General features: G+C 48.2%; 1 protein-coding gene across 1 annotated transcript; it reads right to left on the bottom strand.

Moving 5' to 3' along the window:
- Nucleotides 1–213: 213 nt before the first annotated feature.
- Nucleotides 214–10482, bottom strand: ALOX5AP (arachidonate 5-lipoxygenase activating protein). Its single transcript, XM_013962220.2, has 5 exons — nucleotides 10295–10482; nucleotides 4369–4468; nucleotides 3005–3075; nucleotides 1546–1627; nucleotides 214–1072 (listed from the first exon to the last, which is right to left on the bottom strand). Exons 1-5 carry the CDS (start codon nucleotides 10362–10364, stop codon nucleotides 910–912), a joined length of 486 nt encoding a protein of 161 aa, XP_013817674.1. The 5' UTR covers nucleotides 10365–10482; the 3' UTR covers nucleotides 214–909.
- Nucleotides 10483–12198: the final 1716 nt, after the last annotated feature.

Below are 12198 nucleotides of genomic sequence, written 5' to 3'. Positions count from 1 at the left end.
TAATAGAGAAGGAGTTGTTAAGTATGCATCCTTCAGAGCTCATGGCACAGGCAGAGCACACACAGAGCCCAGCGCTGCTCCCATTGCAGTGAACCAGCCCTTTGCGGCTCCGTTCACTGGCACGTTTGTGCCTCAGAGGATCGGGATCGAGCACTATGCAAAGAACATGGGAGAAAACAGATTTCATCCTTTTAGGCTGCTTTATTAAACAAAACAAAACCAACCCCATCATGAATACACCAGATCCTCATTTACACAAGACTACTTTCCACACCTCTGGAAGCATAAAAAGGCTGAAGTGTAAATGAGACCAGTGTTAGGAGAATTATGCACATGAATATTTATCAAGGAAGACCAGACAGGGGCCAGTTTCCCGTCCTCTGGCACTGGTGGGAGCGTGGTCACCAGCAAGTGCAAGGGACATGGTAGGTGAAGAGGCTGGACTGTACATTTGCGTGGACAATTGCGTGCAGGGTGATGGCGAAAGCCTGTGTGTGGTGTGTGAGGATAACTGCGGGAGGCAGCTGTAGCTGCACATCTATCAGGATGGTTGCATGCGAGTGAGGCTGTGAGGCTCCTGGTTTTCATGACAAGAGCTAAGTACAGCACAGTTATGCTGAAATCATAAAATACTCCTCACAGTCATGAAATCAGCTTTAAAAGTGCAATTTACAGAAAGAATCTAAAGAATTAACTGGAAGTTGTTACCATTCCTTGGGCATGCTGAGTGTTCACAATAAATCTTTTTCTTGAAGGAAAAAGCAAGGTTAAATCAAACTACAAAGCCCACTGAGCATTAGATTTACAGCAATCTAAAAGGGTTATAGGTTCATTTCTTAAACAGTTGAATTATGGCTGCTTCTGGGCATCAATATATTAAGCGTGCTGACCCCCTCAGTGCAATGAATGTTACGGAATGAGCAGCAATGGGGAGATTGCGCTGGTTATCGTTTTTATGTGCATTTCAAAGTCACTTCCAAAAAAGAAGACGAGATAGTAGTTGAGTATTCCAGCCACAGACATGAGGAACAGGAACAAAAGGATGCGCTTTCCAAATAAGTGACCAGGAGTGCTGAGGAGACAGAAAGGGAGAAAAGCAATTCATTAAAATACATAATCTCACTTGAGAAGTCCTCAGGCTTCAGAGTTTGTTGCTGAGACCAGTTGGGAGATTTCAGGTGGTGAGATGGAGAGGGCCCATTTCTGTTCTGACCTGCATTTCTGCAAAGGCCAGCTACAAGCCCTTAAATGCTGGTGGGAAGTTTCAGCATCAGTGTGGGTCTGGATTTGGCCCTCTGTGCTCAGCGCAGGCTGCTTCTGACAACAGTGGCTGTTCAGAGAGACCCATATGTCTTCTCAGACATCAAAGGTGGTGGGACAAGTTTGTTCCACATGTGCAAAATTAGCTTTATTAATAGGAAAGGAAGATCTTGGGCAAATAGAAGCACAAACACACATATGTGCATTTACATATGCTGTGAGCAGGGAAGGTGACAGGGCAGGGCTTTGCTGGGGGTTTTGTAAAGAGGGTCTGCAAATTCTCACCTCTGAGTCCTTTCACCAAGATAGCCCACAAAGTACTTCTGCCTCACAAACAGGTACATCAGTCCTGCAAAGGCGGCAGGCGCTGAGCAAAGGGTAAAACAACGCGTTACAAAGGCCAGCCTAGGTCTCGCTGTACATGCTGTCCCCGTCTGCTGCCTGTGCTGGGCAGGGGTGTGGGGAAACCGCAGCCCTGAGCTATGATATGAGCAGTGGAACCAGGACAGAAAACTTGGTATGGAAAACAGAAGACTTTTTTTCCCCCCACTCCCCTTTTTCAGGAAACTTTGTGGGTCTAATTCTGCCCTTAGCTCTGCCTGCTGCAGTATGCACACTTGCTCCAGCTGGAAACCTGCTGCAGGTCATGTCCTGCCGGAGAAGGAGTGTGTCAGCTTAGACACTGGTTTCACCAGAAATAAAAGGTAGCCAATAAATGCACTTTTCCAGGAGCAGGTGAAGGATTATACTATGGCTCAGTATACATTTCTGAGCACATAGGAGCACACTCCTTTCTCCCCTAATTCTAGCTTTCCCCACACATGCAGGCAAAAGCCCCTCTTCTCCCAGTTAAGAAACTCCACTCTTCCAGAAAAAATACTCAAAGACCCTAGGAAAGTAGTTATGCACGCACCTGACCTTAAATTTGGGAAAACTCCTATTGCATTAAATGGGAGCATATTTAGGTATGCAGGTAAATACCTTGCGAGTGGCACTTGTCTCAGGACAGGAGACTGCTTTCACCTGCCTGCCCCCATCCCAGACACCTTCTCCCTGGCTCCGACCACCCAGCTCAGCCGCCTCATCACAGCCTCCCCCGGGCTGTCCTCAGGGCTGGGAAGGGCTGCCCGCTCAAATGAGCCCATTTCCACTCCGGAGGGTGAATAACACGGTGTGCCCAGCATCCAGGCTCCTAAAATCTCTTTTCCCCCTCCCAAAACAAGGGATTCTTGTCCGTACTGTACTGGGAATAGTCCCTGGCCCAGACTAGCCCCTGAATCATGCCTGGGAGCACATTTGTGGGCATAAGGCAAAACTGTGCCAGGGAGCGTGCTAATAACTGAATACTATGGATGGCCGCAGGACCGGGCTTGGTTTGGTGCCTCGGCAGCACTCGGCTCGCTGGAGTGGACGTGGCCCCCAGGAGCTTTGTGCTAACAAACTTGCTTTTCTTCCAGCTGAGGCCCTCGACTCCCTCCACCCGCAGCACAAACAAGCTGGTTTTCTTCGCCCACCCCGTGAGCTAGATGAGATGGGTTCCCAGGCTTCGGGAGAATCTGGTCCCTGTTTAATTTTGGCCAGCCCCTGCCAATGATGTGACGTGCAGGGAGACGAGCGGAGCTAATGCCCAGGCATGGCCAGACGGCCGGGCTCCCCTCCGCAGTCTGGGAGTGTAACCTGCACAGTGCGCTCTGTCCCTTGCCGAATCGCTGAAGGTTGAAGGGAGAAAAAAAATGTGTGTTACCTTGACTACAAAGCAGCCCAGCACACCAAAGCACAGCAAGAAATGTAGGGTACGTGTGTCCGCAGTTTTGGCTAGAAAGGAATTTATACAGGAGAAATAAGAACACAGGGAAAACAGAAGCGAATCGTTACGTTTCATGGGTGTGAACTGTGGCTTTCCTAAAGGCTCTGCTGCAGCTGTGTAGGTTTTTTACTCCATAGTAATGCAAGGTAGCTGTCACTGAGCGGTAACATATCCCGAATTGCCTGACGTGCGCTGGGGAGAGAGCATGCGTGCGAGCAGTTACCGCAGGGAAACGGCTCGCAGCGGCTGGTCTGTGTGTCCGTGCCCAAACACGGCCGCCGCCTCGCCCGCGGATTCGCTTCCCTGCGGCCTCCCTGGGATAAGAGGTGCCTTTGTTCTGCCTGCTCGGCAACAGGCTGCCCTGCAGACATGCCTGGCACGGGTCGAAGCCGTTTTCCTCCGCTAACCTGTTTAATGGTGGCACCTATATAACAGATACTGTGTGGCTTGGAAAATTCTTATAATCAAGTCACGTTAATCAGGTTATTGGCACGGAAAACTGCGTGAAACCAAGCAAAGGAAAAATGCACAGCAAGCAGGAGTGTCTGACAAAGTTTACATATCTCTGTGCACGAACAGGAATTATTTCCAATTCCTTCCTTCAGATGGAAATGCTTTTCCAGAGGGAAATCTTTTCTTGGTGGCACCTGCACCCCTGTGAAGGGCAGTATTTTGGTGTTCTGGACTGTTTCAAGCACATTATCAGTACTTCATGGGTAATAAAAAGTATTTTGTGTTCTTTTCTCTTCTGGATTGGAATTAATTTTCCCCTCTACTTTCTCTTAAGGGATGTCAAAAAGAAGACCTAAAGAAAGCAGTGAAGAAGCAGCAAGCCAAGTGCTCGGGGACTGCCTGGGGACTAAGAGCAGGCGTTTATTATGAGTGCTGCTACTGCCCTGTTATTAAGCCAGTTGGCATCTCTCTGCTGCTCCTTTCTACTTTCCCTTCTGAGCTGCAGTGTGTCTGGGACACAGATTGCGCTCGTATCATCCTTCCAACGTTAGGTACTACTGGGTGAACTGGTTCCCGAACGAAGGGACATAATACTTGCACACAGCGCTGCAAGATCAGTATAAACAGAGCAACGCACACAGAGCCTGGAACAGAGCCGGGCTAAGCAGCACAAGTACTTGGGAGCCCCTTGCCTGAACATCGCCGCAGTGCGCGCAGCGATGGGGTTGCAGAGCACAGCCCTGCTCCGGCGGCTTTTGGAGTCCACCCGCGGGCCCCAGAAGGATTGGACTAAGCCGTAACAAGGACAGAGCTGCCCTCCGCTGGCTGCGCGGGACTTGCCTACTCACTTGGCCGTGTAGACGCGGTCGAAGGCGGAGGATCCCGGCCGCTGGAACCCTTTGCCATTGCAATGCTTACTTTCGTGCTCCACTTTGCTAGCAAAAAAAGCTGTGTGAAAAAGAAACAGGGTTTGATCAGAGATGTAGTTTGGGGGTATTTCAGAGGCTTGGCCTTATGGGCCGGATTCTGCGCTTGTGGGCATCCAGGCGTGCCTCTGGAAGGATGCGGCCGGCACGCTTGCTCTGTCCCTGTGCCGTCACCAAACCCCTTGTGCCTGGGTGCAGTGTGGTGCAGCCTCACACCCTGCCCCGTGCCGCTGCGGCCCCCAGCAGGTTCTGCCTCTGGGGCCCGGATAGTCCCCGCAGCGCCTCGCTGGGAGCCCACAGCCCCGTTACCGCAGTAGGACCCAGGCTCAGCCCTTTGTATGCCCGGGGGAAACAAGCTTTCTAGTCAGGGTTGCCAAAACCAAGTCTCCTTCTCTAATAAAGCTGGGAGACAAGGGAATCACTTCCCTTTTGGTGATACCCACTTGCCAAAATGGGGATGTCCTGCAGGGCTGGTTCATTTTCCCGACCGGCCCATTGCAAACCCAATTCCGGCATGGTACTGGCTTGCAGACCCCCCGGCTGCAGACCCTTTGCCCCACACGGGCGCAAGGACCAGCCCCACGGGAACACCACCGCTTTGGGACACCCTGTGAGGAGGACTTGGGGGGCTGAGCTGCACCTCCTGCATGGCCTTTGGGACATCCAGGGCACCTTTTCAGACATGCAGCTCCCAACCCAAGGATCACAAGGCTCCTAGGGCCATAGCTCTGCAACAGCTGTTGTGCTGCTGTTTTACTCCTTTCACAGAGAATTAAAGAAAAAGGGTTTTTATTCCAAATCAGAATCTGAGCTGGAGAAATCCCCCATCCAAAGCAACACATTTCTCTTCTCGGCTTGAGTTGGGTGTTAAAGTTGCTAGGTGAGTCAGTGGTAACTGTAAATAAGTAACAATGATGCTCCAGTTTCAAGAAATTATTCTGAGGTCCTAGCATAAAGACACCTACCTTGTTCGCTGATCTTTATGTATCCATATTGTGTTTTCCCCATTTAAGCAATAGTCTTGTGTCAGGATGTTAACTGCTGCAAAAATGCAGCACTGCGAGATAATTTATCATGAGCACATGATAAACACATTTTATCTAATGACACTAAAACAGAGACCATCAATCATATGTCTAAATACATCAGACAGACCTCTGACGGGCTATAAATTACCGGCTGTGTATTATCATGTAACCAATCTCAGTGTACCCAAACTGCTCTACAATTTAAAATATTAGTGAAAGATATATATAAAAGATAAAACATCAGGAAAAACATTGTTATAACAATATAAGTAGGTAGAACTTGATAAATTGCAGGATTTCATCCCTGGAATCTGAACAGTTATTTCTCTTTTTCTTTCACAGATGCTGTATGTCTTTTCTACTTAAATTGCCTTCACCAAAAGCTGCTGAGTGTTTTGCTTTCCAATAATGAGTGATTTCCTGGGTACATCCAGCTGTTTTGCAGCCTTTCTTCCAAAAAACCCCTATATTTTTAAACCAGTGCCTCTGCTGGGCTGCGAACCCTCTCGGTGCTCACCGGTGCAGTGCATTAGCTGGAGCGCGGGAGGACTTGAGACAAGGGCTGGGGGCCCGGAGCAGGCACCGTCTGTGGCACAGCCACGGTGGGATCCATGCAAAGGCATCCAGTTGTCGCTGCAGCCTCTGACAGGGGGGTTATTAACTGGTCCATGTCATGTAAGAGGACCTCATCAAAGAGGACTAGACTGGCTGGCATTTTCTTGATGGGAAACAGCCTCTCCTTCCTGATGGTCTTGGATTACATGGGCTCACTGGGGTACGTAGCATACCTCCTCCCCTCCTTTGAGTTCCTACGTGAAATCACTAGAACATGCCACAGCTTCAGAGAAAGCCGAGAGTGAGCTATATATATATATATATATGTATATATATATACCTCCCTCTCAGCTGCTGCTGGCACCGCCGCCTCTCAAATGCCGGCGTGCCACTGCAGACAAGCACAGTGACGCAGAGCGGCTGCCAGGCTGAGCCCCGATGCCTCGACATGCCGGGGTTACAGAGTGCAGCGACCTGGAGGGGCTGGCTAGGGACCACACCACCCCTGAGGTTCTCCAACCAGAGTGAGGTGGCAGCACAGCACCGCTTCTCACAAATAACTCCTTTTCCCTTCAGCTTGCTGTAAATGCCATCCTTTCCCCCGTGACAAGGATCCGGCTATGAAAATTCAGGCATTGTCCTGGAAGCTCTCACTGTCTCTGACGTGGCATATGAAATCACTGCAGTGACTCTGGCTGGAGCATGGGGCTCAGGCTCTCCAGAGCACTTTGGCACGTACTTCAGATGCTCTGCTGACTGCCAACTTAATGCCTTTGTCCTTGGTCAGAGGATCATGTGTTAGGTCAAAGGACAGAAGTAGGTGCACCATGTGCGCTCCTTTCACAGAGGAGGAACAGGATTCGTCTCACCTCATTTTAGCCATTCAGAAATGTTGGATAGATGTTTTCCTTCTGTAATCAGTGGATTACTATCCACCTTCTTTGGAATTTCAGTCTTTCTGAGGTTTTTCAAAGCCGTCTTCTGAACTAGAAAGTCACTTTTCATATTACAACATGACCAAAGAATTCAGAATTTAAAGCATGTTGCTTCCTCTTAAAAAACACCTTTCTATGGATTCAGTGGATTACAGAGGGAAACAGAGGAAAGGCACCTCCAGAGGGCAATCCATCTGCCAGAGAGCTGCCATCATGAGAGAAATCACCCCAGGGAAGTGCTCATCTTTCTTCATTGACTTCACAAACAGCTTAGACAACCAAAAAAGAGGTATAGACCATTTGCTAGCAACAGCGCCTGGAACGACCACCTCTGACCCAATGGAGCAGCTGTATTTCCTTGGGACCATGTGAACCTCCAAGGTGGCAACACTTGGGAGGAAATTGGCTCCAACTGCACTTCTGGAGAGCCCAGTGTCTCGCTGTCATTAGGAGGAGTGGAACCTCTCACTTTGAGTGAGCTCTTTCCTTTGGAAGTGGCACTCATCTTGTGCTGCTCCTTGGCTCTGTCCTTCTCACATGCTCTGCAGGATCCCCAGATCTCCCTGGAAGGCATCCTGGAGGTAGAGCCTAGCTGCCTGGTGCTCACTCAGGCTGAAGCTCTGCAGAGGACTGGACCAGATTTGGTGGCTCGCATCCAGCGGTGGGCCAGATCACAGGTTTGCTCTCACAGCACAAAGGCATTGGGCTTGTGTTAGACTGACATGGCTAGGGAAGACCAGAGACTCTACAGAGAGAGGCTCTTTGCAACACCACAATTATATTTCCTGGTCTTTTACTCTGAACCTCTAGGCCAGAGGGTAGTTTCACAACATGGCATGAAATGAGTGAGCAGAGCAGGGAGGTGTGAGTGAGAGAGAGGAGTGGGGCTGGGGGGACCTCTCCTGTCTGGGGTATTTAATTTGGCTCAGTTGCAGCAGGCACCAATGCCCCGAGGCTCCAGGGCTGCCTTGCTGCTCTGAGCAGGAGCTGCTGCAATCCCACCGTCTCCTCCAGCCCGGCTGCGCTCCTGTCCCCTTCCTGATGCCAGCATGCACGTGCATGCAGTGGGTGGGCTGGGGAGATGGTCCAGCTGAAAGTAAAACACTTTTGTTGTTAGGTCTATTTTCAATGGGATCATTCCTGTGAACTGGTTCATGGCCTGGCTGTGCGAGAGAGAGGGAGGAACCTGTCTCTGGGATCAAGAGTGGAGACAAGACCACAGCAGCTTGGACTGAGGTCAAATTAAGGTACAAAAGAGCTAAATCCAAGTCTGTTTTTTTCACAAATCCATGCGAGCAGAAGTGGTGTGCTGACGCTTAACCCCCAGAGAGCTGGCAAATGCATACATTGCCCCTTCCTTCCATTGACTTGCTTTGCTTCTTCCTTCCTGATCTGCTCAGCGTTTGCCCCCGGCTTGCCTGGCAAAGCTTTTTAATTACAACATCTCACTGACGCAAGAACAAAACTTAGAGTTACATGTGTGGCTAAGCGACGTCTGACAGCTCGCTGTGTTCTGCAGAACAGTCAGATTTCCAGCAGCAACGAGGCACCAGAAAACGGATGTTGGACTGGGGCAGAACCGCAGCCGGCCTCCACCCCTGGACCAACAGCATTCATCAGAAGTATTTTATAGCCCTGCACCAGATGCAGAAGAGCATTCAAGCTTGAATTTACATTGTACTGGCTTCATGTCCTTAAAGACAGTTAAGCAGATGCCTAAGTGCTTTGCTGAACCAAAGCCATAGCAAGAGTTTTGTACACCTGACACCTGACAATCTGCTCTCCTGCTGTAACTACTGCACGCCTTGCGGGACTAGCGGTCAGGTCCTTCTAGACAGAAACCTTGGGAGGAGGAAATCAAATGATGCAAGCTCAAGAATCATAATTTAGGGCCATGTGCCACTTCTGATTGGCAGCCGGAGCCCTCTGCCAAGCACAGCTCTGCCGGCTCACGGCAGCCAGGTCGTACTCTTCCAGACTGATTTCCATGAAACGAAAGCATGTCTCACGCTGCAATGCAAATGCTCGACTTTCAGAGTGAGAGGACAAATCCGTACATAAAGTCAGACATCTGGTTAAATAACAAGAACGGGAAATTCAACTTTTTTTTTTTTTAATTGCAGCATGTGCTCCGATCACAGCGAGCCATATTCCAGCACTGGTGACGTCACACACTGTGCATTTACCACAAAATGGGCCTGGGCCGAATAACACTGCTTTTAGTGCCTACGTCAAAACTACTCCAATCCTCACCTCTTTTCTCACTCAGTGGCAGCTATGCTTATGCTGTGGCCCCTGGCACTTCCCCTCTCTGCAACAGCCCAAGAAGAGTGTATTACCAAGAACCGAGGTGCAGTTTTTTGCTTTTTCCAGTGTGGTTTGCACTCAGCGGGAATCTTTGCATTTGCCTCCCGAAGCTGTTACTGAAGATTTCAAGCATTTGTGCCAGATCCCCATGATACAATTCTCCTTGAACTCAGGGCAATCTCAGTGCAGCTTCAGGAAAACTCACTCACTTGTCTGTATTCTGGGCAGAATTTTCTGCCCAAGTATTAAATATTAATACTGATCTGATTAAGTATTTGTAAGAGATGAGGATAAAGTTAAAAAAAAGGTTTTCAGAAGAGAAAAACTTATAGTTTTCCTAAAAAAAAAAAAAACCCTAAAGCATAATACTGAGGCTATAGAGGTCTGAATAAGATAAGGGACAAAAAAAAGGAAATTTCTCCATTGCAAAAAATGCGCAGCGTTCTCCGGATGGCACTTAGTAAAAACTAGTCCAGCTGCAGGACTCGGGGATGCAGAAAAGCAGGATAACTGGATACCAGCAGATAGTCAGACTTCTTGCAGGGAGTCAGTTTCAGCGGCCTCACCCAGCTCTGTGCAATCTCACCCAGCAAACACCTGATCCGGCCCCATGCCACGGTCACTCTGCTCCCCCGGCCCCTGCGCTCACAGCGCAGCTCTGCCTGGAGAGCAGCCCCGGCTGCCCACGTCAGGGTCTTCGGACAGCAGATGTCCCAGTCACTGGAGCTCAGTACACACCCTCACAGGCAACCACAACATATTATACCTTACATTAGCTGGCGTACGTATAACAAACTCACTCTAGGATATCACAGAATAGGACAGTGTGACTGCTGAGATACTGAAGCAATGTCATGCAAAATGGTATGCTTGGAAGAATAATTCCCAAAGCCAAAGTCATGCTTAAATGCACACACACATACAAATAGAGATTGCATGTCCAAAGATCAGATCAGCATACATCATACTCAGTTTTTCCCCATTCCCTTTCAGTCCTTAAATAAATGCTTATTTTTGGCTTACCGTTTTGGACAACACTTATCAAGGTGACTATGGCGAGCAGGACAATACTTCCCAGCATTTCATGGTCCATTTTGTCAGCAGGCTTGTCTGTGTGCTTGGCAGCAGCTCAGCTCTGCAAAGCACAGAAGGAGGAAGTGATGGACTTTCTTATCTTGAATCATGAAACACTTCCTATGGCTTCACAGCTAGCATAGGCAGCATCTCTTACTTAGATATCTATCAGTGCAACACAGCTGCAGTACACAACCTCACCACCTCACCATATACTCTTGTTTACAGATGAAGCCGAGAGAAACAAGAGATAATATGTCCAGGATCCAAGAGGATAAGTAATATAGAAAGATATCTATTCCCCTTCCTGCTCAGGAGCAAAACGCCAGCCTCCATGTCTAAAGTATATTTGAGCATTTGGTTAGCTGCGCTGAGCAGTAGAAAGGCTGGAAAAGACCAGCCAAGCTATCACGTCATTGCCTGCAAGAGTCCAGCCACTGCACACAGAGATGGTCAGAGGAATAAACTGGTGGGCAGCAGCAGTAACAGCACAGCTCCCTGGTCACAGCTCCATCAGTCGCACTGGTGACGAGACCCCACAGCTCTGGGTCGTAGGCAAAAGCTCCTCACCCCTATAGCAAATTGGAACAGACAGGTTAAACAAAGAGAATGGAAATGCTGTGAACATCATGGCTGGGCAAAGAGATATATCTTTCATTACCAGAGACGGATCATGCAGCTCTTACACCTGTGAATACCTCCCTGAAAGACAGCAACAACTGTCAGCATTCAGCATTTTACAGGCTTGGACTTCCCAATTGTAGCCCAATTTTATTAGTCCAGATGCAGTGCAGTTGAACATAAGTGTTGCAGCATGTTTATTGCCTTGGCTTCATCATTGTTGCAAGATTACGCTATCGACTCCATTAAAGAAATGGCAGAAAAGCATAGGTTAGGGTATGGGAAGGCTGCAGAAAGCTTCTTACAGGTTGTCAGACTGCTGGAAAGCATCCTCATCTAAAGTGCACCTCACTTGCTCACCATAACCCCTCTGCTCTCTTTTGCCTATATTCTGATGGGGAAAGACTTCCTAAAAATGCTTACCTTAGTAGGGATTTAACACTAATAAAAGCATTATTTTCACTGGATTGAGCCCCAGACAATTTTTGCCTCATCTCTGTCTCTCCATACTCCACGACAGGCTACCTAAGAGGTCTGGATAGTGCCCAATGTCCAAGCCACATCCGGATGACTAGACACATCTTTCTGGATGTGACTCAGATAGATACTAATTTCCAGCAGATGCAAAACTGTGAAATTCATCTTTTACAACGATGACAGATTTAACTACAACTGTATTTTTATCCAGGCTCTTTATCATGCAAAAACACCTGAATTATTTGATATGGAAAACTATCACTGGGTACAGGCAAATATACAGATACACACTGGCTGGGAGGTATATGATTAACTTAGTTTTTGAGTTGTGACCTATTATTAACTTACTAGGTGAAGGCTGTGTTTCTGGGAAACTAAACTGCGATCTTAGAGCCACAGAGATGCACCCCTGTGAGCGGCAAGGCCATAAATAGTATTGGTTTCAGATTTGGCCTTTGATAGGTTTTCCAGACTTTTAACTCTTGGTAAATTTGCTTTAAAATAAAGCAAGAACGACAACAACAAAAAAGCACAGTAGCACTTTGAGAATGCTTTTATTCAGACTGAAGTTCTTCTTTTCCTCATAAAATAGTCTTTTATTACCTGAGCATCAATGTTTTGTGATCTATCGAGCGCAGGATCATAGTTGGCATTTAAGGATGGTATTTAAGGTTAAGCTTCTGTTATTCTTCTGGAAAGGAAAGCCCATCACCTGGAAGTGCTATGAAATTAAGTCGAAAGAGGACTATTGGCAC

Source organism: Apteryx mantelli, chromosome 1, assembly GCF_036417845.1.
Source record: "Apteryx mantelli isolate bAptMan1 chromosome 1, bAptMan1.hap1, whole genome shotgun sequence".
NCBI lineage: Eukaryota > Metazoa > Chordata > Aves > Apterygiformes > Apterygidae > Apteryx > Apteryx mantelli.
This window is presented reverse-complemented; position numbering and strand designations above follow the sequence as displayed.

What these genes read in the sequence shown, in the direction of transcription:
- ALOX5AP (XM_013962220.2), bottom strand. Translation starts at nt 10,364, where the DNA reads ATGGACCATGAAATGCTGGGAAGTATTGTCCTGCTCGCCATAGTCACC. An exon ending in TGGGCTGCTTTGTAGTCAAG is followed by an intron (nt 1,628 to 3,004) that starts GTAACACACATT and finishes CCCTTTGCTCAG; the next exon opens with CGCCTGCCGCCTTTGCAGGA. An exon ending in CTTGGTGAAAGGACTCAGAG is followed by an intron (nt 1,073 to 1,545) that starts GTGAGAATTTGC and finishes CTGTCTCCTCAG; the next exon opens with CACTCCTGGTCACTTATTTG.